General features: G+C 44.8%; 1 protein-coding gene across 1 annotated transcript in view; it reads right to left on the bottom strand.

The window, feature by feature from the left end:
* Positions 1-26,020, bottom strand: part of HCRTR2 (hypocretin receptor 2) — a 212,713-nt gene that overhangs the window by 126,477 nt on the left and 60,216 nt on the right. The window contains exon 2 of the mRNA XM_069768020.1: positions 18,695-18,873. Coding sequence (XP_069624121.1) covers positions 18,695-18,873 — 179 coding nt within the window. The remainder of the gene's footprint in view (positions 1-18,694; positions 18,874-26,020) is intronic.

Genomic DNA, 26,020 nt, shown 5'->3' on the forward strand with positions numbered 1-26,020 from the left:
TCGTCCGTAGACGAACCCGATGTCCCGGCAGATGACTCGGAAAACCGGGACATGTAGACGGGTTTCAAGAGGGACACATGAAAGGTGTCGGTGATACCCAAGCGTGGAGGAAGAGCCAAACGGTAGACCACAGGATTAACCTGTTCGAGAACCTTGAAGGGACCCAAGTAGCGAGGAGCAAACTTAGTGGACTCAACTCGCAGCCTGATGTTACGGGCGGAGAGCCACACCAAGTCGCCAGGAGCAAAGGTCGGAGCGGGACGCCGATGAACATCGGAGGAGGAACTCATTCTCTCCTTGGAAGCCCGAATGGCATCCTGCGTGCGGTCCCAAATGTCCCGTGCCTCCACAGCCCAGTCTGCCACCCTGGAGTCAGCAGAAGACACAGGAATGGGCACAGGAACACGCGGATGCTGGCCGTAATTTAGGAGGAATGGAGTCTGACCGGTAGAGTCGGCTACGGCATTGTTAAGTGCAAACTCTGCCCACGGTAGCAAGGATGCCCAGTCATCCTGCCTGGCAGAAACAAAATGTCGTAAATATGTGACCAAGGTCTGGTTGGCCCTCTCTACCAACCCATTCGTCTCGGGATGATATGCCGAAGAGAGATTCAACTCAATACTGAGTAGACGACAAAGCTCTCTCCAGAATCGAGACGCAAACTGGGGACCCCGGTCACTAACAATTTTGTCTGGCATACCGTGTAGGCGAAAGATATGCTTGACGAACAAGACAGCCAACGCCCGTGCAGAAGGTAGCCGTGAAAGAGGCACCAAGTGCACCATTTTGGAAAAATGGTCGGTGATCACCCAGATAATGGTGCAGTTACGAGACTTGGGTAAGCCCACCACAAAGTCCATCCCGACCATCTCCCAGGGCCTGTCCGCCACCGGCAGAGGATAAAGCAAACCAGCTGGCCGTTGCCGAGGAGTCTTGTTCTTGGCGCAAGAGACACACGCCCAAACATACTCTGCGACATCACGAGCCATATGCGGCCACCAGTACGTCCTCGCCAGTAACTCAGATGTCCTTTTGGTACCAAAATGTCCACCCACCCTGGACGAGTGTGCCCAAGAGAGAACCTCCGGTCGCAAATTGGATGGAACAAAAGTCTTGCCCAGGGGCACAGACTCTAGCGAAACCGGGGCCACAGTTCTCAAGCTCTCGGTGGGGACAATAAGCCGAGGCTCCTCCTCCTCCTCCGCAGATGACACAACGGAGCGAGAGAGAGCATCGGCCCGAATGTTCTTCTCCCCAGAAAGAAAATGGAGGGTGAAATGAAACCGGGAGAAGAATAAGGACCATCTGGCCTGGCGAGAATTCAACCGCTGGGCTGTCTGCAGGTACACCAAATTTTTATGGTCTGTGAAGACTTGGAAGGGAAAGCGTGCACCCTCCAAGAGATGTCTCCACGCCGAGAAAGCCAACTTCATGGCTAGCAACTCCCTGTCCCCGATGGAATAATTCCTCTCTGCTGGTGAGAAGGTCTTGGAGAAAAAGAAGCAAGGATGCTTCCAACCTTGAGCATCCTTTTGGAAGAGGACTGCTCCAGCACCAACAGAAGAGGCATCCACCTCCATGATAAATGGCTTATCAACATCGGGGCGATGTAGGATGGGAGCGCTAGCGAAGTGTGACTTTATAGAGTTAAAGGCCTTGGAGACCTCCTCAGACCACAATTTGGGATTCGCCCCCTTCTTGGTGAGGGCAACCAAGGGAGCTACCAAAGTTGAGAAGTGCGGAATGAACTGGCGATAATAATTAATGAACCCCATAAAGCGCTGCACCGCTTTAAGAGAATGGGGTTCCTGCCAGTCCATCACAGCCTGTAGTTTGGCAGGATCCATAGCCAATCCATGGGCAGAGATGATGTAGCCTAGGAAAGGTAAGGACTCCTGCTCAAACATACACTTCTCCAACTTGGCATAGAGGGAGTTTGCCCGTAGGAGGTCGAAGACTTTGCAAACATCTCTCCGGTGGGAGTCAATATCTGGAGAGTAGATGAGAATATCATCCAGATAGACTATGACCGAGGTGGAAAGCATATCCCGAAAGATATCATTCACAAAGTCTTGGAAAACGGCTGGGGCATTACAGAGCCTGAAGGGCATCACCAGATATTCATAGTGCCCATTCCTGGTGTTAAAAGCCGTCTTCCATTCGTCCCCCTCACGGATGCGAATCAGGTTGTAAGCACCCCGCAGATCTAATTTAGTAAATACCCTTGCTCCCCGAAGCCTATCGAAGAGCTCAGATATCAAGGGCAAAGGATACTTGTTCTTAACGGTGATGGCGTTAAGACCCCTGTAGTCTATGCATGGACGCAATTCTCCATTCTTCTTCTGCACGAAGAAGAACCCTGCCCCAGCAGGTGACACTGACTTCCTAATGAATCCTCTTGCCAGATTTTCCTGGATGTACTGTGACATTGCCTCCGTCTCCGGGAGAGATAGCGGATAGACTCGACCCCGGGGAGGCTCAGCACCAGGCAGGAGATCAATAGGACAGTCATAGGGGCGATGGGGCGGAAGGATCTCCGCCGCCTTTTTGGAGAACACGTCTGCATAAGACCAATACTGCTTGGGGAGAGAGGAAAGATCTGCGGGTACCTCTGTAGTGGCAACCTGAACGCACTCCCTCTGACACCTACCCCCACAAGATTCGCCCCATCCCAGGATTCTGCCAGAGGACCACTCGATATGAGGAGAGTGGTACCGTAGCCAAGGTATTCCCAACAGGACCTCATCAATTCCCTCAGGAATGACGAGCAGAGATATAATCTCCTGATGAGATGGCGACATGGACAGAGTAAAAGGGATGGTCTGGTGTGTTATCTGTGAGGGCAGTGCCGACCCATTCACCACTCGTACCGTTACTGGTTGAGCTAGCATAACCAGGGGTATTGCATGACGTTGGGCGAAGGCAGAAGACATAAAATTGCCCTCCGCCCCAGAATCCACGCAGAGCTCTACCGAGTGGGAGAATGAGCCTATAGTAATTGTCCCCTTAAAGGACAATTTAGAGGCAAACGTCGCCGTGTCTAGTGTACCTCCACCTACTACCACTAAACGCTGACGTTTCCTCGATCGCTGAGAACATCTGGTGGCTAGATGTCCTGACTGCTGGCAAACATGACAGACCTTGAGTGCACAAGCGGTCCGGGACTTAGATCCCGCTTGTGACACTTCCCTGGCCTCATGTGACTCAGGAACCAGGACCGGAGATTCCAGAGGTTTGGCGAAGGTAGGAGCCAGCCGAAACCTCTGCCTACACTGGGCTCGCTCTAACCTCCGCTCGTTAAAACGGAGGTCAATTCGAGTGGAGACAGTTATTAACTCCTCCAGTGTGGCAGGAATCTCCCTAGTGGCCAGAGCGTCCTTATCGTGGTCAGCCAGGCCCCTCCAAAATATGGGGATAAGAGCTTTATCCGACCAATCCAGCTCAGAAGCTAAAGTGCGGAATTGGACGGCGAAATAACTGACCAAGGACTCACCCTGAGTTAATGCCAGCAGTTGGAGCGCCGTATCATGGGTGACTTGAGGTCCTAAAAAGACCTGTTTCAGAGTGCTCAGAAACAGCGGAGCACTCTGCACCACATGATCGCCACGCTCCCACAGCGGCATAGCCCATTCCAACGCCCTGTCCGACAAGAGAGACACTATAAATCCCACCTTAGCCCGCTCTGTGGGAAAACGTGCAGCCAGGAGCTCGAGGTGAATAGAGCACTGACTCACAAATCCCCTACAAAACTTGCTATCACCAGAAAATTTTTCTGGCAGCGGGAGGCGAGAAAATATCGGAGCAGGGGTGGCAATGGACAGGGTTGCTGCAGCCATGCTAGCAGCCTGTACAGCAACCGCGGTAGCATCCACAGCTGAGGTTGCGCTCTCAAGAGTCGCCAACCTACCCTCCAGCTGCTGGATATACCGCAAGGATTGCTGTTTGTCCATCATTACTAGCCAGACCCTGGCGCTAGTGTAATGTTAGGGCTAGCAGAACGCACCAAATATTGAGACAGATAGAGTATGGTGCGTTCGCAGCCCGGGGTCCACCGTGCAGAGATGGAACCTGCTGCCAAGTAACGACGGACTATATGGCGGTACTCATAAGTATACACACGTGGGTTAAACTTCACCCAACGTGAAGGAAGCGATCCTGTTGCGTCACAGGACCGCGGTACCGCACATAGAGCGCGAGCAAGTAGTCAGCGAACTCAACCCCAACTAGGATTGAAGTCCGATTAGACCCTTGCTGGCATAACACCGCAACTGGGTGTGTAAGGAAACTAGATAACGATTTTAAGGCACAAGAGTGCATGCGGTGCCGCACTGACGAACGCCACTAACCACCCAGGCTTGGGTAAGGAAAGCACAGAGGAAGTGCACGGCGCCGTACTGGTGGTCACAGCAACTGGACGCTGTAATGTGTGATTCGTGCTGTAGGCTAAGTCGGGTGCTAGATAGCAACCATACACCTTTCGCGAACAGACATTCAATAGGGTAAGGGTATCCAAGGACGACTTGCACTCACAACATACACACATTAGCAATTGTACACTAGCGCATGGCCGTGCGGTTATGCACAGTTTATATAGTTGCAGCACAGGAAGTGGCCACAGAAACTTTGCCCTTCCAAGACCTGCCAAGAGGACCAATGGAATGTGCTGCAGAGCCTGAGCACATGACCCTTGATCTCCAACGGGAGATCTTGCCCTGGGCATGCTCAGTGTGTGCAGACAAGGACTTAGTCCCAGAGAAGTCCGCTTGCTGCTGACCAGCACTGACTTTAATGGCAGAAGCTGAAGAAGCAGCAGTAACTCTCTGTACAGCGTGAGACTGAGCAAGACACTGGGACCGACGTCCTTGCTGAGCAGTCTCCACTGCGGCTGGATGAGAATGGGAGACCGCAGCGGAGATGGCTCGAGATTCCCCCTGTGCAGAAGTGGGAACCCGAGACCTAACAGACCCCCTAAGGAACTTATCTAGATGTGCAGTGAGCACTTTAAACCCCCAAGTGCTTCACAGAAGTTTATAATGTAGAGTCATAAAAATAAGAAATCATTTTTTTTTCACAAAAATGATCTTTTCACCACCATTTTTTTATTTTCCTAAGGGTAACAGGAGAATTTGGACCCCAATAGTTATTGCGCAATTAGTCCTGAGTATGCTGATACCCCATATGTGGGAGTAAACCACTGTTTGACTTTTTCAATGCAGAATTGGCTGGAATTCGTTTGGAGAGCCCCTGATGTACCTAAACAGTAGAAACTCCCCACATGTAGTCCCATTTTGGAAACTAGACCCCGAATGAGCATATCTAGATGTGTTGTGAGAACTTTGAACCCCTAAAGGTACCTTCACACATAACGATATCGTTAACGATATCGTTGCTTTTTGTGACGTAGCAACGATATCGTTATGTGTGACAGCGACCAACGATCAGGCCCCTGCTGGGAGATCGTTGGTCGCTGAGGAAAGTCCAGAACTTTATTTCGTCGCTGGACTCCCTGCAGACATCGCTGGATCGGCGTGTGTGACACCGATCCAGCGATATCTTCACTGGTAACCAGGGAAAACATCGGGTTACTAAGCGCAGGGCCACGCTTAGTAACCCGATGTTTACCCTGGTTACCAGCGTAAAAGTTAAAAAAACAAACACTACATACTTACCTACCGCTGTCTGTCCCTGGAGCTCTGCTTCTCTGCACTCCTCCTGCACTGGCTGTGAGCGTCGGTCAGCCGGAAAGCAGAGCGGTGACGTCACCGCTGTGCTTTCCGGCCGCTGTGCTCACAGCCAGTGCAGGAGGAGTGCAGAGAAGCTGAGAGCCGGGGACAGACAGCGGTGGGTGTTATGAACAGGTAATTCAGAACCACAATGGACCTTGAAGTTCAGAGCACACAAAGTGACCTGACATTTACCAAAAACATATGACGAGCTCTGAGACGTGGAAACTCTGCTGACCGCAATCCTTAATCCTATCACACCACACTAGAGGTAGCCGTGGATTGCGCCTAACGCTCCCTATGCAACTCGGCACAGCCTGAGAAACTAACTAGCCCTGAAGATAGAAGAATAAGCCTACCTTGCCTCAGAGAAATTCCCCAAAGGAAAAGGCAGTCCCCCACATATAATGACTGTGAGTAAAGATGAAATACAAACACAGAGATGAAATAGATTTAGCAAAGTGAGGCCCGACTTACTGAATAGACCGAGGATAGGAAAGATAGCTTTGCGGTCAACACAAAAACCTACAAACAACCACGCAGAGGGGCAAAAAGACCCTCCGCACCGACTAACGGTACGGAGGTGCTCCCTCTGCGTCTCAGAGCTTCCAGCAAGCAAGAAAAACCAATATAGCAAGCTGGACAGAAAATATAGCAAATAAAAATAACATAAGCAGAACTTAGCTTATGCAGGATACACAGGCCACAGGAACGATCCAGGAGGAAGCAAGACCAATACTAGAACATTGACTGGAGGCCAGGATCAAAGCACCAGGTGGAGTTAAATAGAGCAGCACCTAACGACTTAACCTCATCACCTGAGGAAGGAAACTCAGAAGCCGCAGTACCACTCTCATCCACCAAAGGAAGCTTATAGACAGAACCAGCCGCAGTACCACTCACGACCACAGGAGGGAGCTTGGCCACAGAATTCACAACAGTACCCCCCCTTGAGGAGGGGTCACCGAACCCTCACCAGAGCCCCCAGGCCGACCAGGATGAGCCACATGAAAGGCACGAACCAGATCGGCAGCATGGACATCAGAGGCAAAGACCCAGGAATTATCTTCCTGACCATAACCCTTCCACCTAACCAAATACTGGAGTTTCCGTCTCGAAACACGAGAATCCAAAATCTTCTCCACAATATACTCCAATTCCCCTTCAACCAAAACCGGAGCAGGAGGATCAATAGATGGAACCACAGGTGCCAAGTATCTCCGCAACAATGACCTATGGAACACGTTATGGATGGAAAAAGAAGCTGGAAGAGTCAAACGAAAAGACACAGGATTAAGAACCTCAGAAATCCTATATGGACCAATGAAACGAGGCTTAAATTTAGGAGAGGAAACCTTCATAGGAATATAACGAGATGACAACCAAACCAAATCCCCAACACGAAGTCGGGGACCCACACAGCGCCTGCGGTTAGCGAAACGTTGAGCCTTTTCCTGGGACAAAGTCAGATTGTCCACTACATGAGTCCAAATCTGCTGCAACCTATCCACCACAGTATCCACACCAGGACAGTCCGAAGACTCAACCTGCCCTGAAGAGAAACGAGGGTGGAACCCAGAATTGCAGAAAAACGGCGAAACCAAAGTAGCCGAGCTGGCCCGATTATTAAGGGCGAACTCAGCCAATTGCAAAAAGGACACCCAATCATCCTGATCGGCAGAAACAAAACATCTCAGATATGTTTCCAAGGTCTGATTGGTTCGTTCAGTCTGGCCATTTGTCTGAGGATGGAAAGCCGAGGAAAAAGACAAATCAATGCCCATCCTAGCACAAAAGGCTCGCCAAAACCTCGAAACAAACTGGGAACCTCTGTCAGAAACGATGTTCTCTGGAATGCCATGTAAACGAATCACATGCTGGAAAAACAACGGCACCAAATCAGAGGAGGAAGGCAATTTAGACAAGGGCACCAAATGGACCATCTTAGAGAAGCGATCACAAACCACCCAAATGACCGACATTCTTTGAGAGACGGGGAGATCCGAAATAAAATCCATAGAGATATGTGTCCAAGGCCTCTTCGGGACCGGCAAGGGCGAAAGCAACCCACTGGCACGAGAACAGCAGGGCTTAGCCCGAGCACAAATCCCACAGGACTGCACAAAAGAACGCACATCCCGCGACAGAGACGGCCACCAAAAGGATCTAGCCACCAAATCTCTGGTACCAAAGATTCCAGGATGACCAGCCAACATCAAACAATGAACCTCAGAGATAACATTATTCGTCCACCTATCAGGGACAAACAGTTTCTCCGCTGGGCAACGGTCAGGTCTATTAGCCTGAAATTTTTGCAGCACCCGCCGCAAATCAGGGGAGATGGCAGACAAAATTACCCCCTCTTTGAGAATACCCGCCGGCTCAGACAAACCCGGAGAATCGGGCACAAAACTCCTAGACAGGGCATCCGCCTTCACATTTTTAGAGCCCGGAAGGTACAAAACCACAAAGTCAAAACGGGAGAAAAACAGCGACCAACGAGCCTGTCTAGGATTCAACCGTTTGGCAGACTCAAGATAAGTCAAGTTTTTGTGATCAGTCAAGACCACCACGCGATGCTTAGCTCCTTCAAGCCAATGACGCCACTCCTCGAATGCCCACTTCATGGCTAGCAACTCTCGATTGCCAACATCATAATTTCGCTCAGCAGGCGAAAATTTCCTGGAAAAGAAGGCGCATGGTTTCATCACCGAGCAATCAGAACTTCTCTGCGACAAAACAGCCCCTGCTCCAATTTTGGAAGCATCAACCTCGACCTGGAACGGAAGCGAAACATCTGGTTGGCACAACACAGGGGCAGAAGAAAAACGACGCTTCAACTCCTGAAAAGCTTCCACAGCAGCAGAAGACCAATTGACTACATCAGCACCCTTCTTGGTTAAATCAGTCAACGGTTTAGAAATGCAAGAAAAATTAGCGATGAAGCGACGATAAAAATTAGCAAAGCCCAGGAACTTCTGCAGACTCTTCAGAGATGTTGGCTGAGTCCAATCATAAATGGCCTGAACTTTAACAGGGTCCATCTCGATAGTAGAAGGAGAAAAAATGAACCCCAAAAATGAAATCTTCTGAACACCAAAGAGACACTTTGACCCCTTCACAAACAAAGAATTAGCACGCAGGACCTGGAACACCATTCTGACCTGCTTCACATGAGACTCCCAATCATCCGAGAAGACCAAAATATCATCCAAGTATACAATCAGGAATTTATCCAGGTACTTTCGGAAGATGTCATGCATAAAGGACTGAAACACTGATGGAGCATTAGAAAGTCCGAATGGCATAACCAGGTACTCAAAATGGCCTTCGGGCGTATTAAATGCTGTTTTCCATTCATCGCCCCGTTTAATACGCACAAGATTATACGCACCACGAAGATCTATCTTGGTGAACCAACTAGCCCCCTTAATCCGAGCAAACAAATCAGACAGCAGCGGCAAGGGGTACTGAAATTTGACCGTAATTTTATTTAGAAGGCGGTAATCAATACAAGGTCTCAGCGAACCATCCTTCTTGGCCACAAAAAAGAACCCCGCTCCCAATGGCGACGATGACGGGCGAATATGACCCTTCTCCAAAGACTCCTTCTCGTAACTCCGCATAGCGCCGTGCTCAGGTACAGATAAATTAAACAGTCGACCCTTAGGAAACTTACTACCAGGAATCAAATCGATAGCACAATCACAATCCCTATGCGGAGGTAGGGCATTGGACTTGGGCTCATCGAATACATCCCGGTAATCAGACAAGAACTCTGGGACCTCAGAAGGGGTGGATGATGAGATAGACAGAAATGGAACATCACCATGTACCCCCTGACAACCCCAGCTGGACACAGACATAGATTTCCAATCTAATACTGGGTTATGGACTTGTAGCCATGGCAACCCCAACACGACCACATCATGCAGATTATGCAACACCAGAAAGCGAATATCCTCCTGGTGCGCAGGAGCCATGCACATGGTCAGCTGGGTCCAATACTGAGGCTTATTCTTGGCCAAAGGCGTAGCATGAATTCCTCTCAATGGAATAGGACACTGCAAGGACTCCAAGACAAACCCACAGCGCCTAGCAAACTCCAAGTCCATCAAATTCAGGGCAGCACCTGAATCCACAAATGCCATGACAGAATAGGAAGACAAAGAGCAGATCAAAGTAACGGCAAAAGAAATTTCGACTGTACCGTACCAATGGTGGCAGACCTAGCGAACCGCTTAGTGCGCTTAGGACAATCGGAGATAGCATGAGTGGAATCACCACAGTAGAAACACAGCCCATTCTGACGTCTGTGTTCTTGCCTTTCAGCTCTGGTTAAAGTCCTATCGCACTGCATAGGCTCAGGTTTATGCTCAGATAATACCGCCAAATGGTGCACAGATTTACGCTCGCGCAAGCGTCGACCGATCTGAATGGCCAAAGACATAGACTCATTCAGACCAGCAGGCATAGGAAATCCCACCATGACATCCTTAAGGGCTTCAGAGAGACCCTTTCTGAAAATAGCTGCCAGCGCACATTCATTCCATTGAGTGAGCACGGACCACTTTCTAAACTTCTGACAATAAATCTCTATCTCATCCTGACCCTGACACAGAGCCAGCAAATTTTTCTCTGCCTGATCCACTGAATTAGGTTCGTCGTACAGCAATCCGAGCGTCAGAAAAAACGCATCAATATTACATAATGCAGGATCTCCTGGCGCAAGGGAAAATGCCCAGTCTTGAGGGTCGCCACGTAATAAAGAAATAATAATTTTAACTTGTTGAACTGGGTCACCAAAGGAGCGGGGTTTCAAAGCCAGAAATAGTTTACAATTATTTTTAAAATTCAAAAACTTAGCTCTATCTCCAGAAAATAACTCAGGAATAGGAATTTTAGGTTCTAACATAGGATTCTGAACCACTAAATCTTGAATGTTCTGTACTCTTATAGTGAGATTATCCATCAAAGAGGACAGACCCTGAATGTCCATGTCCACACCTGTGTTCTGAACCACCCTGATGTAAAGGGGAAAAGAAAGACAGAACACAGTGCAAAGAAAAAAAAATGGTCTCAGAACTTCTCTTTTCCCTCTATTGAGAAGCATTAGTACTTTGGGCGTCCAGTACTGTTATGAACAGGTAATTCAGAACCACAATGGACCTTGAAGTTCAGAGCACACAAAGTGACCTGACATTTACCAAAAACATATGACGAGCTCTGAGACGTGGAAACTCTGCTGACCGCAATCCCTAATCCTATCACACCACACTAGAGGTAGCCGTGGATTGCGCCTAACGCTCCCTATGCAACTCGGCACAGCCTGAGAAACTAACTAGCCCTGAAGATAGAAAAATAAGCCTACCTTGCCTCAGAGAAATTCCCCAAAGGAAAAGGCAGCCCCTCACATATAATGACTGTGAGTAAAGATGAAATACAAACACAGAGATGAAATAGATTTAGCAAAGTGAGGCCCGACTTTCTGAATAGACCGAGGATAGGAAAGATAGCTTTGCGGTCAACACAAAAACCTACAAACAACCCCGCAGAGGGGCAAAAAGACCCTCTGCACCGACTAACGGTACGGAGGTGCTCCCTCTTCGTCTCAGAGCTTCCAGCAAGCAAGAAAAACCAATATAGCAAGCTGGACAGAAAATATAGCAAACAAAAATAACATAAGCAGAACTTAGCTTATGCAGGATAGACAGGCCACAGGAACGATCCAGGAGGAAGCAAGACCAATACTAGAACATTGACTGGAGGCCAGGATCAAAGCACCAGGTGGAGTTAAATAGAGCAGCACCTAACGACTTAACCTCATCACCTGAGGAAGGAAACTCAGAAGCCGCAGTACCACTCTCATCCACCAAAGGAAGCTTATAGACAGAACCAGCCGCAGTACCACTCACGACCACAGGAGGGAGCTTGGCCACAGAATTCGCAACAGGTAGGTAAATATGTAGTGTTTGTTTTTTTTACTTTTACGCTGGTAACCAGGGTAAACATCGGGTTACTAAGCACTAGTAACCCGATGTTTACCCTGGTTACCCGGGGACCTCGGGATCGTTGGTCGCTGGAGAGCTGTCGGTGTGACAGCTCTCCAGCGACCAAACAGCAACGCTGCAGCGATCGACATCGTTGTCGGTATCGCTGCAGCGTCGCTGAGTGTGAAGGTACCTTAAGTGTTTCACTAAAGTTTATAACACAGAACCGTGAAAATATTAAATCATTTTTTTTCCACAAAAATGATTTTTTAGCCCCATTTTTGTATTTTCACAAGGGTAACATGAAAAAAATTGGACCCCAAAAATTGTTGTGCAATTTGTCCTGAGTATGCTAATACACTATATGTGGAGGAAAACTACTGTTTGGGCACACATTGGGTCTCGGAAGGAAATTAGCGACATTTTGGAATGCAGACTTTGATGGAATGGTCTGCGGGCATCATGTTGCATTTGCAGAGCCATTGATATGCCTATGTGCCTGACTATAAGCAGTGCTGGCTTCTCCCCCTTTTTTATATTGGTTTGTGGCTGACCACCACTGTTGCCGTGCGCGCTGGGTTATGCACGCTATTCTTTGTGTTCATTGTGATTGATCTAGGCTGCTGTACACACATACAGCAGCCCTTCCCTGCCCTAGGTTCTGTTTGATTGTGCACCTGTGTCTAGGCCTGTCTCACCCTTCATCTGTTGTGTTGGTTAGTCAGTGTGGAGGTTGGACCTGAAATGTCTATGTCTGGTCAACCTTTATCTGCGTTTACCCCTTCTGGCGCCATGGGAGTGATTCACAAACGCTTCAGGTACAGTTTGCATTTAATGTGGTCTTGCTTTTAAGACATTTAGGAGGCTGTAATAGCAAAGCGAATATAAAAAATGTAGAGTAGGATTAATGTGGTCTTGCTTCCAATACATTTAGGAGACCGTAATGGCACAGCGAATATAAAAAACGTAGAGTAGGACTGACCAATTATGAGAATGCCTTGGCATGGCGGGGTAGCTCAAAGAATTGATCAATTGTTTGCTAAATGTCTCATTTTGAAATATAGTTAGAAATCAATATGTGCATTCCCACTTTATGTATTGTGTTCTGACCATTAGCGTTGGCTTCTCCCCTTTTTTATTTTAATATTGGTTTGTGACTGACCACCACTGTTGCCATGCGCGCTGGGTTATGTACACCATTCTTTCTGTGTTCATTGTGATTGATCTAGGCTGCTGTACACACTTACAGCAGCCCTTCCCTGCCCTAGGCTCTGTTTGATTGTGCACCTGTGTCTGGGCCTGTCTCACCCTTCATCTGTTGTGTTGGTTAGTCAGTGTGGAGGTTGGACCTGAAATGTCTATGTTCGGACCTGGTCAACCTTTATCTGCGCTTACGCCTTCTGGCGCCATGGGAGTGATTAACAAATGCTTCAGGTACAGTTTGCATTTAATGTGGTCTTGCTTTTAAGACATTTAGGAGGCCGTAATAGCACAGCGAATATAAAAAATGTAGAGTAGGATTAATGTGGTCTTGCTTCCAATACATTTAGCAGACCGTAATGGCACAGCGAATATAAAAAACGTAGAGTAGGTCTGACCAATTATGAGAATGCCTTGGCGTGGCGGGGTAGCTCAAAGAATTGATCAATTGTTTGCTAAATGTCTCATTTTGAAATACAGTTAGAAATCAATATGTGCATTCCCACTTTATGTATTGTGTTCTGACCATTAGCAGCGCTGGCTTCTCCCCTTTTTTATTTTAATATTGGTTTGGGGCTGACCACCACTGTTGCCATGCACGCTGGGTTATGTACACCATTCTTTCTGTGTTCATTGTGATTGATCTAGGCTGCTTTACACACACACAGCAGCCCTGGACTAGGCTCTGTTTGATTGTGCACCTGTGTTTGGGCCTGTCTCACCCTTCATCTGTGGTGCTGGTTAGGCAGTGTGGAGGTTGGACCTGAAGTGTCTATGTTCGGACCTGGTCAACCTTTATCTGCGCTTTCCCTTTCTGGCGCCATGGGAGTGATTCAGAAATGCTTCAGGTACAGTTTGTATATAATGTGGTCTTGCTTTTAATACATTTAAGAGGCCGTAATGGCACAGCGAATATAAAAAACGTAGAGTAGGGCTAATGTGGTCTTGCTTCCAATACATTTAGAAGGCTTTAATGGCACAGCAAATATAAAAAACGTAAAGTAGGATAGGACTGCCCCGTTATGAGAATGGCTTGGCGTGGCGGGTAGCTCAAAGAATTCATAAATTGTTTGCTAAATGTCTCATTTTGAAATACAGTTAGAAATCAATATGTGCTTGTGCACTTTATGTATTGCATTCTGACCATAAGCAGCACTGTCTTCATCCCTTTTTTATTTTGATGTGCCTAAACAGTGGAAACCGCCATAAGTGATGCCATTTTGGAAACTAGACCTCTCAAGGATCTTATCTAGATGTGTTGTGAGAATTTTGAACCCCCAAGTGTTTCACTAAAGTTTATAACGCAAAGCCATGAAAATAAAAAAATCATTTTTTTCCCGCACAAAAATGATTTTTTTAGCCCCCAAATTTTATTTTTCACAAGGGTAACGGGAGAAACTGGACCTCAAAGGTTGTTGTCCAAGTTGTCCTGAGTACGATGATATCCCATATGTGGAGGTACACCTCTGTTTGGGTGCATGGCTGAGCTCGGAAGGGAATGAGCAACGTTTCACTTTTTCAAGGGAGAATTGGCTGGAATTGAGATCGGACACCATGTCGAGTTTGGAGAGCCCCTGATGTGCCTAAACAGTGGAAACCCCCCAATTCTAGCTCCAACCCTATCCCCAACACACCAATGATCCTAATCCCAACCCTAACCCGAACACACCCCTAACCCTGATCTGAACCCTAACCACAACCCTAAGCCCAACACAACCCTATCCCAACACAGCCCTAACCCTCAGCATAACAATAACCACACCCCAGACCCTGACACACCCCTAACCTAAACCCAGCAGTAAACATAATCCCAACCCTAACCCTAATCCAAACCCTAACCCTAAATTTAGCTCCAACCCTATTCCTAACTTTAGCCCCAATCCTAACCTTAACTTTAGCCTCAACCCTAACTCTAACAGGAAAATTGAAATAAATACATTTTTTATTTTATTGTTTTTCCCTAACCAAGGGGTTGACAAAGGGGGTTTGATTTACTATTTATAGTGGGTTTTTATAGCAATTTTTATGTTTGGCAGCTGTCACTCACTAAAAGATGCTTTTTTTAAAAAAAAAATAGTTTTTGCATTACCACATTTTGAGAGCTATAATTTTTCTATATTTGTACCACAGAGTCATGTGAGGTCTTGTTTTTTGCAGGACAAGTTGACATTTTTATTGATACCATTTTTGGGCACATGACTTTTTTTTATCGCTTTTTATTACAATTTTTGGGAGGCAGAATGAACAAAAAACAGCAATTCATGAATATCTTTTGGGTGGGGCATTTATGCTGTGCCGCGTGTGGTAAAATTGATAAGGCAGTTTTATTCATAGTTAGTAAGGCAGAAAAAAGACATTTGTCCATCCAGTTCAGCCTATATTCCATCATAATAAATCCCCAGATCTACGTCCAGGTAGAGTATGATTACAGCGATACCTCATTTATATAATTTTTTCTGTTTTGGCGCTTTTATACAATAAAAACTATTCTAAATAAAAAATAATAGCTTTTTTCACCGCTTTATTCGGAGAGCTATAACTTTTTTATTTTTGGCTGATGATGCTGTCTTGCGGCTCATTTTTTGCAGGACAAGATGATGTTTTCAGCGGTACAATGTTTATTAACATCTGTCTTTTTGATCGCGTGTTATTCCACTTTTTGTTTGGTGGTATATGATGATAAACCATTATTTTTTGCCTCGTTTTAATTTTTTTATGGTGTTCACTGAAGGGGTTAATTAGTGGGACAGTCGAGTCGTTACGGACATGGCGATACTAAATATGTGTACTTTTATTGTTTTTTTTATTTACATAAAGAAATGTATTTATTGGAACAATATTTATTTTTTTCTGTATCTTTATTTAGGAATTTTAAAAAATATATTTTTATACAGTATAATATTTTTTTTAACTTTTTTTTACATTGTCCCAGGGAGGGACACTACTGTATAAAGTCAGATTGCTGTTCTGACACTTTTCACAGCACGGTGTCAGATCAGCGATCTGACTGGCAATGTAGGAAGCTTCTCAGCGCTTGCTCTCAGCAGGCACTGAAGAGCCACCTCCCTGCAGGACCCAAAAGGTCTTGGATCCAGGGGCCTGCAGGGAGGAGACCCTTGAAACAACGCAATCACATTGCCTTGTTCTGAGGGTCTCAGGGAAGTTTCCCTATGCCACCAGAAGGCTGCGATCTTGTTTGATTGCAGTGTTCCTGGGGTTAAAATGCCGGGAGTGGTCTGTGATCGCTCCTGGCACTTAGTACCGGGTGTCAGCTGTGATAATCAGCTGACACCTGGCCGCGATCGGCCACACTCCCCCGTATGTCGGATGGCAGAAAGGAGTTAAAAGGAGGGACTTCAGAACGCACTGGGAGACACCTTAAGGAGGGCCTCAGGAAGCATGTTTAACTATTTTTAAGGAGTAGGACTCCTACGCTGGTAAAGTCATCATTTACCTTTTCATGAACTAATTGCCGTTCCCCACCGTCATCTTCTTGTGACCATGGTTGCTCAAATATTTGGGTATCACTACACATAAGCTCCTCATTTTCCTTTTGAAATGTGTAGGATGAGAAGCCAGAATCAATAAATGGAAAAGTAAAGAGCTCCTTGAAGTGTTCAAGTGCAGAATCTCTTGTCTCCTGGGACATGGCATGGAGGGAGGAAGTTGGATCAGAGTGAGAATTATGTTGTCCAGACTCTCGGCTAGTGAGACTGGACAATGTGGCAGATCATTCTCCCATGGTTTTCAGCCGAATGCTCGAATCTTGGCAACGTCCAGGTTGAGAACCACAGACATGTATTATGGCATGGGACAGTATGTCGGACAGGTGAGGGATATGGTTGTTGTTTTTTACAGGAGACCAGGGGGCTTAAATGGAATGAGCATAAGGTAAGCAAAACATTGTTTTTTATTTTTAAACAAAAAAATAAAACAGTGTGTATTTTTATTTCAAATTAAGGACTTTATTCTGGCTGTATGTTTATTTACAATCTCACTATAGTTTTAGTAATGGAGAGGTGTCTTATAGAGCCATGCAAACAGCCAGAATTTGTGCATCTAATAGATGCGCCATTTCTGGGTCGGATGCAGGCTGTTATTTTTAGGCTGCTGGGCCCAATATCCATGGTCCCTTACCAACCTAAGAATAACAGCCTGAGAATACCAGACCCCAGCCTACTGCTTTAGCTTGGGTGGTTGTCAAAAATGGGGGGGGACCCCAAGCTGTTTTTTTTAATTATTTATTTATTTATTTTAAAATAAGGCATGGGGACCCCTCTTTTCTTGACAATTAGCTATGATAAAGCTGACAGCTTGGGGTTGCAGCCCGCAGCTGTCAGTTTTGCCATGCTGGTTATTAAAAATGGAACAGATCCAACTCCGTTTTCTTAATTTATCTATTTATTTATAGTGCCGGTGCCAGCTGGTGAATTCTCCCATCAGCCAGCGCATGCTTTTGCTGTTATACTTTTTACCTCTGGTCACAGCAGCTGGCTCACGCTGTCATTTGACAGTGTGGGAGCCACAACACTCTGACCGGTGGTAATAATCTTACTGCCGATAAGAGCCGCCAGTGTTTCTCACATTGTCATATAGATGACAGCGTGAAAGTACCCGATGTTCGGGGTGCCAAACCCAAAACAGTAACATGGAATTCCTGAAGAAGTCCATGTTCGGGTCCGTGCCCAAACAGTAGTTGTTTCCTGTTCAAGTTTGCCCATTTCTAATTATAGCCAAACTTTATGGCTTGTCCAAATTTGATTTTAGTGCTCCTGACTTATTGCAAGGCATTTGCTTCTTGATAACTTATGCACATCTTTGATTAGCATGCTTTTTTATTAAGGCTTGAATAAAGAATGCCATTGTTAATAAATTCCCTGCATTAATTTTTTTTCTAATAAACAATAAAACTACCAATAATGCTGATCTTAACTTTAGTTACTGGTTCTTACTGTTATTTTACTTTCACACTTTCTCCATCAAATGGCAAAGCATGTGAGATTACAACATTGTTTATGAGTGCCCACTATTAAATGAACTGATGTACCATTTATGATTTATTAAATACATAAAATCCAAAATACTAAATAATGTTTAAATGGGTGCACTATTGGACAATGCAACAGGGACAACTCGGAAATTAAACTAACTCACAACAAAAAAAAGAACCTGAACAAATATCCAGTGTTTTAAATAAAGAAAATATTTATTTAAGGATACATAAACCATAGGGATGGGTGGGAAGGTACCAAAGGAAAGAAGGGGGCAACGTGGGGAACACGTACCATGATGTAATAATATTTTTTTCTGGGCCACATTGTGTATATTTATATTGAGTTTCAGTCAATCAGTGTCCCCCACGTTGCCCCCTTCTTTCCTTTGGTACCTTCCCGCCCCTTCCTATGGTTTATGTATCCTTAAATAAATATTTTCTTTATTTAAAACACTGGATATTTGTTCGGGTTTTTTCGTTGTGAGTTTATTTATGATTTATGCAGTATCCTTTCATGTATTGAGCTTCACTATAAAATGCATTTATAATTAATGAACTCTTCCATTTTATTCCTAAGTATAATAAAACCATACTAAACTTATAAAAGTATTATAACTATTGTAGCATGGTCACCTGATCATAATGACAAGAGTATAGATCATATTTCTTTAATTAGCTTGAACATGTCCATTTGTATCAAGTATATTTTAATATGTTTTACATTTTATTATTTTTTAGTGCAAGGTCGTGGTAAATAAACAAATTGTAGGACAACAAGATTACTGTACCTGTAAATAGGGAATTACTTTGCAAAGAGTTTTCCCGAAGAACCAAGTTTCAGTTATGTCAACTACCAATGTTGCTGGAAGACAAGTGATAGTAACAAGCACATCTGCAAGTGACAAGTTGACTATAAAATAGTTGGTGACAGTCCTCATGTGATGATTCTTCCAAACTGCAAGACAAACTAAAAAGATATACATATTTTAATGCAAATGAAATAAAAGTGATAAATAAATACTATATGATGAGTCTGATGGATTACATAAAGTCGTATATTGTCATTTTATATAACCGCTTTCATTGTTTCTGTAGCAGCTACAGTAATGGGAATAGGTAATAAGTAAAAGAATAGGACTGACGTTGTTTACATTTGCATTACAGATTTCTATTTATGTTTTTTTATATTTTTTTTACAGCATAGGCAAGTATTGTTGCTGTCAAAACTATGAAATGCTCAACAGAACTTCAGACAAAATTATAACTTGATAGGGTTCATTACAGCTTCAATTAAATGCAGAGCCGATAGAGTCAATGTGACCAAAGTCTTCAGATAATTTTGGTAGACTACTATACTTGATTGCTATTCGTGTATAAACAAAAAAAACCATGAAAGTTACTTTCCATTCCTTTAGGTCACAGCACAGAAAGAGACAGCTAAGCTCATTATACACTTGTTCTCCTCAACTAAATGTTTTGTCTAGCTAAATCAAGTATAGCGTTTCCTTTCAACTCAAAAGTTTAATGCAACAGGCATTGATGTCTTTTCTGTAAAATCTGAGAATGCTTTCACTCTCACAAATACATTCACTTTTTGTACATTAGAATGTAAGTATGTTCATTTCTAATATTCCAGAGATATAAGGCCATTGTTTGTTGTGTGAAGCTAGTGAAATCAAAGGAAATCATAGACTTGGATGAACTGGATGAAACATCTGGATAAGGGGTACAATTGCATTTTGTGCTGGGCAGTCACACCATTATCTCTCCAGTGGTTTGAAGAGGGTTTTGTGAGCAATCTTGATGTGCTTTGTGAACCTCATATTTCTAGTGTGCAACCACCCGATATGAGTTGATTTTATTTGACCTTTTTCTTTCTTCTGTAGAGCTTCACTGGACAACTGCAGGAAGCATATCTTGTGCTTTATGTTAATTATTAGTGATGAGCGAATATACTCGTTGCTCGGGTTTTCCTGAGCACGCTCGGGTGATCTCCGAGTATTTGTTAGTAGGGATGAGCGACCTTTACTTTTATAGGATCGGGTCGGGTTTCACGAAACCCGACTTTTTCAAAAGTCGGGTCGAGTGAAATCGGCCGATCCTATAAAAAAGTCGGGGTTGTCCGAAACTGGAAACCCAATGCAGTGCATTGGGTTTCCATGGTTCCCAGGGTCTGAAGGAGCGGAAACTCTCCTTCAGGCCCTGCGATCCATATTTTAGTGTAAAATAAAGAATTAAAATAAAAAATATCGCAATACTTACCCTCTGACGAGCCCTGGTAGTAACCGGCAGTCTTCCTTCCTTAGAATCAGCCTTCCAGGACCTGGCGGTGACGTCGCGGTGAAGTCGCGGCTTGTGATTGGCCGCGCGGCCGCCCATGTGACCGCTCGCGCGACCAATCAGAAGCCGTGACGTCACCGAAGGTCCTTCAAGCGCTGATTCTTAGGAAGGAAGGCTGTCGGAAGGAAGCAGGGCGCTTCCGAGGGTGAGTATATTCCTATTAGGTATATACTCACCCTCGGAAGCGCCCTGCTTCCTTCCGACAGCCTTCCTTCCTAAGAATCAGCGCTTGAAGGACCTTCGGTGACGTCACGGCTTCTGATTGGTCGCGCGAGCGGTCACATGGGCGGCCGCGCGGCCAATCACAAGCCGCGACGTCACCGCGACGTCACCGCCAGGTCCTGGAAGGCTGATTCTAAGGAAGGAAGACTGCCGGTTACTACCAGGGCTCGTCAGAGGGTAAGTATTGCGATATTTTTTATTTTAATTCTTTATTTTACACTTTAATCTGAATTCCGATACCAATTCCCGATATCTTAAACATATCGGGAATCGGTATCGGAATTCCGATTCCAGATTCAAAAGATCGCCGACTTCATGGCCGCCCACACTGGGGTCGGGTCGGGTTTCATGAAACCCGACCTTGCCAAAAGTCGGCGACTTTTGAAAAATCTCGACCCGTTTCGCTCAACCCTATTTGTTAGTATTCGGAGATATAGTTTTCTTCGCCTCAGCTGAATGATTTACAGCTATTAGCCAGCTTGATTACATATGGGGATTCCCTAGCAACCAGGCAACCCTCACATGTACTCAGCCTGGCTAGTAGCTGTAAATCATTCAGCTTAGGCGATGAAAACTATATCTCCGAACACTAACAAATAGGGTTGAGCGACTTTTCCTTTTTTGAGGTCAAGTCGGGTTTCGCGAAACCCGACTTTCTCAAAAGTCAAGTCGAGTGAAATCGGCCGATCTTCTTGAAAAGTCGGGGTCGGGGGATCGTCCGAAACACGAAACCAAATGCAAGTCAATGGGAAATCTATATATTTTTATATTTACTTCAGCGCGATATAGCAGAAAAGCCGGTAATTCAATTGCCGGCTTTTCATTTCTCCTGCCTAAACTCGACATGATATGAGACATGGTTTACATACAGTAAACAATGTTATGTCCCCCTTTTTTTGCATATTCCACACTACTAATGTTAGTAGTGTGTATGTGCAAAATTTCGGCACTGTAGCTATTAAATTTAAGGGTTAAATCGACATTAAGCCAGATTAATAATGGAGAGGCGTCAATTATGACACCTATCCATTATTAATCCAATTGTCTGAAATGGTTGAAAAACACACACACACATTATTACAAAGTCTTTTAAAGAAATAAACACACAGGTTGTTGTAATATTTTATTACTCTCCCAATCCACCTGAAGACCCTCGATCTGTAACAAATTAAAAATAATAAACCAACAATATACATACCTTCCGTAGATCTGTAACGTCCCACGATGTAAATCCATCTGAAGGGGTTAAAATATTTTACAGGCAGGAGCTCTGCTATAATGCAGCTGTGCTCTTGCCTGTAAAACCCCGGGGAATGAAGGTAATGTAGGTCAATGACCTATAGTTACCTTCAGTAGCGGTGATGCCCCCTCTGCTGGATGTCCTCATATGACCTCGAGCATGGGAAAATATTCAGAAACATTTAACCCTTAAATTTAATAGCTACAGGCTGTAATTATTACTAACATTAGTAGTGTGGAATATGCAAAACAAGGGGGATATGATATGGTTTACTGTATGTAACCCATGTCTCATATCATGTCGGGTTTAGGCAGGAGAAATGAAAAGCCGGCAATTGAATTACCGGCTTTTCTGCTATATCGCGCTGAAGTAAATATAAATATATATATACAGTGGGGCAAAAAAGTATTTAGTCAGTCAGCAATAGTGCAAGTTCCACCACTTAAAAAGATGAGAGGTGTCTGTAATTTACATCATAGGTAGACCTCAACTATGGGAGACAAACTGAGAAAAAAAAATCCAGGAAATCACATTGTCTGTTTTTTTTAACATTTTATTTGCATATTATGGTGGAAAATAAGTATTTGGTCAGAAACAAAATTTCATCTCAATACTTTGTAATATATCCTTTGTTGGCAATGACAGAGGTCAAACGTTTTCTGTAAGTCTTCACAAGGTTGCCACACACTGTTGTTGGTATGTTGGCCCATTCCTCCATGCAGATCTCCTCTAGAGCAGTGATGTTTTTGGCTTTTCGCTTGGCAACACGGACTTTCAACTCCCTCCAAAGGTTTTCTATAGGGTTGAGATCTGGAGACTGGCTAGGCCACTCCAGGACCTTGAAATGCTTCTTACGAAGCCACTCCTTCGTTGCCCTGGCGGTGTGCTTTGGATCATTGTCATGTTGAAAGACCCAGCCACGTTTCATGTTCAATGCCCTTGCTGATGGAAGGAGGTTTGCACTCAAAATCTCACGATACATGGCCCCATTCATTCTTTCATGTACCCGGATCAGTCGTCCTGGCCCCTTTGCAGAGAAACAGCCCCAAAGCATGATGTTTCCACCACCATGCTTTACAGTAGGTATGGTGTTTGATGGATGCAACTCAGTATTCTTTTTCCTCCAAACACGACAAGTTGTGTTTCTACCAAACAGTTCCAGTTTGGTTTCATCAGACCATAGGACATTCTCCCAAAACTCCTCTGGATCATCCAAATGCTCTCTAGTAAACTTCAGACGGGCCCGGACATGTACTGGCTTAAGCAGTGGGACACGTCTGGCACTGCAGGATCTGAGTCCATGGTGGCGTAGTGTGTTACTTATGGTAGGCCTTGTTACATTGGTCCCAGCTCTCTGCAGTTCATTCACTAGGTCCCCCCGCGTGGTTCTGGGATATTTGCTCACCGTTCTTGTGATCATTCTGACCCCATGGGGTGGGATTTTGCGTGGAGCCCCAGATCGGGGGAGATTATCAGTGGTCTTGTATGTCTTCCATTTTCTAATTATTGCTCCCACTGTTGATTTCTTCACTCCAAGCTGGTTGGCTATTGCAGATTCAGTCTTCCCAGCCTGGTGCAGGGCTACAATTTTGTTTCTGGTGTCCTTTGACAGCTCTTTGGTCTTCACCATAGTGGAGTTTGGAGTCAGACTGTTTGAGGGTGTGCACAGGTGTCTTTTTATACTGATAACAAGTTTAAACAGGTGCCATTATTACAGGTAATGAGTGGAGGAAAGAGGAGACTCTTAAAGAAGAAGTTACAGGTCTGTGAGAGCCAGAAATCTTGATTGTTTGTTTCTGACCAAATACTTATTTTCCACTATGATATGCAAATAAAATGTTAAAAAAACAGACAATGTGATTTTCTGGATTTTTTTTCTCAGTTTGTCTCCCATAGTTGAGGTCTACCTATGATGTAAATTACAGACGCCTCTCATCTTTTTAAGTGGTGGAACTTGCACTATTGCTGACTGACTAAATACTTTTTTGCCCCACTGTATATATATATATATATATATATATATATATATATATGTAAAAAACAACTTTGGAGCGAAGATCGCCGGCCGCCGACCCGATCCCACAGTGAGATCGTGTCGGGTTTCACAAAACCCGACTTTGCCAAAAGTCAGCGACTTTTGAAATTGGCCGATCTGTTTCGCTCAACCCTACCAACAAATACTCAGAGATCACCTGAGCGTGCTCGGGAAAACCTGAGCAATGAGTATACTCACTCATCACTGTTAATTATGCTTAAATGCTTTAAGGGGTATTCCCATATCCAAGATCATATCCACATATGTATTAGGTATGATAATAAAAATACTATGAAATACCTCCAATTAGAAATGTAGTATGGATCTTATGATTCTCTATGTCTATTATCCAATGTGCAATGCACTGTAATAGCTTAGGTTATCCATGGTTACAACCACTCTTATAGTGACCATTGGTTAGTTAGCTGTTAGTGATTATAATTAGGGATAAGCAAACCTGACCTGGAAAGTTCAGGATTTGTACCTGACTTCCAGTGTTCTGTACCAGACCCCAACCCCAGATTACTTACTGTATGTTCAGTTTCCTGTTTGATTCCAGAAGTCTAATAAAGCATGTTGAAAGACTGCAGTGCAGCCAATCAACAAGCTTTAAGGATGTGGGCACTTCTGGCTCTATCACAGCCATGTCAAGTAATGGCATGGCTGTAAATTGGCCGATGCAACACATGATCCAGCCTGAAAGTAAATAAATAAATAAAAAAAAAAATAAATGTCATTCAGTCCCATTCATTTTAAAAACTAGCCGAGGGAAAACAGCCAGCTGGGAGCTGGTATTTGTAGCCTGGGAAGAGCCAATATCCTTGCAGCTTCCCAGGCTACTAATGTCAGCCTGCAGCAGTCTGATATCCCTTAGATGGTTATTAAAAATAGGGGGAACCCTAAAAAAATGATGTGGGTCCCCCTATTTTTAAATAACAAGTAGTGATGAGCAAATACATTTGGCACTATTCATTACGCGCACATATAGTACGTTATTCGGGCTATTCGTTGATATTCGCTATTTGCCTCTGTATATTCAAGTGACCCGCCAAGCAGGTTTGGTGATTTATTTGCAGCCAATGAACATGGTGGGCTTGCTTGCCAATCAAAGTAATGCCGGCATCTTCTTTGGTGTGGCATTACTGTGATTGGCTGGCCTTCCAGCATCATAGGGGTTATTTAATGCCTGCCGGCGCCATCTAGCGCACATTGTAGCCGAAACAGTGCAGTGAGCGGGTAGTTAGTGTGAGCATGGGGAGAGTAAAAGCAGCATATAGGGAGAGAAGACTTTGTGATTCCAAAAAGCTCTTCTAAGAGCTACTGAGGGTGAAGATTAGTTCCTTGTTAGGGGGAGTTAGCATAGGGATTAGGGAGAGATTTAAAATGAGGGAGAGTGAAAGGCAGGCACCTGGGTGTTATCATTGCAAGTGCATGAACTCTGGACCATGGGAAAATGCACTGTCATTTTCCCATGGTCCAGAGTTCATCACAGTTGAGGCTGTGAGGGAGCACAGCTTCAGTGATGTCACCACTAGTCACTGAAGCTCCGCTCTCAGCAGCTCATTCACCAGTGGTATTCAGCTGGGATGGGTCGCATCTTGGCACTGGCCTGGTTGAAAACTGTATATCCCCCAGATATGGATTACTGCATGGGATACAACGATGGACAGTTATGGGTATATTGTTGGTTTATTATTTTACTTATATTACAGAAGACTGAGGGCGTCTGGGGAATTAGATGTGACAGTAAGTATAGTTTAATTTAGAATATTAAAGAAGTCTGTGTCTTTATTTCAATTCAAAGATTTTTTACTGGGTGTCTGTGATTTTTTAACAACTTGCTATGGGGTTAGTAATGGGGGTGTCTTATTGATGCCTCTCTATTACTACCCTTGGGGTTGATGTCACTAATTTTATATATCACTGACATATTTCTTACCACGCAGAAGCACCGGCTTGTGAATACTCTCATCAGCATCGCCTGCTCTTGCTGCTATCAGTGAGGCCAGGGGAACAATGAGAGTAGAACTCTGCCAATGCGTGAGTGGCGATAACCTTTTCACTGCTGGTCACAGCTGCTGGCTGTGACCTCTGTCCTCTGTGTGACAGCATGAGAACCCTCAGATTATGTGTCCACCTTCAGGATGGCCGGTGGTTTAGTCGGAGCGGCTTTGCCGCTCTGCGCTAAGCTCCGCCACTTCTGGGGACGCGATGATGTTGGATGTGTTCATAGCACACATCCGGGATCATCACACCCATTGCATAGGGCCCTGTGCT

Source organism: Ranitomeya imitator, chromosome 5, assembly GCF_032444005.1.
Source record: "Ranitomeya imitator isolate aRanImi1 chromosome 5, aRanImi1.pri, whole genome shotgun sequence".
Taxonomy (NCBI): Eukaryota; Metazoa; Chordata; class Amphibia; order Anura; family Dendrobatidae; genus Ranitomeya; species Ranitomeya imitator.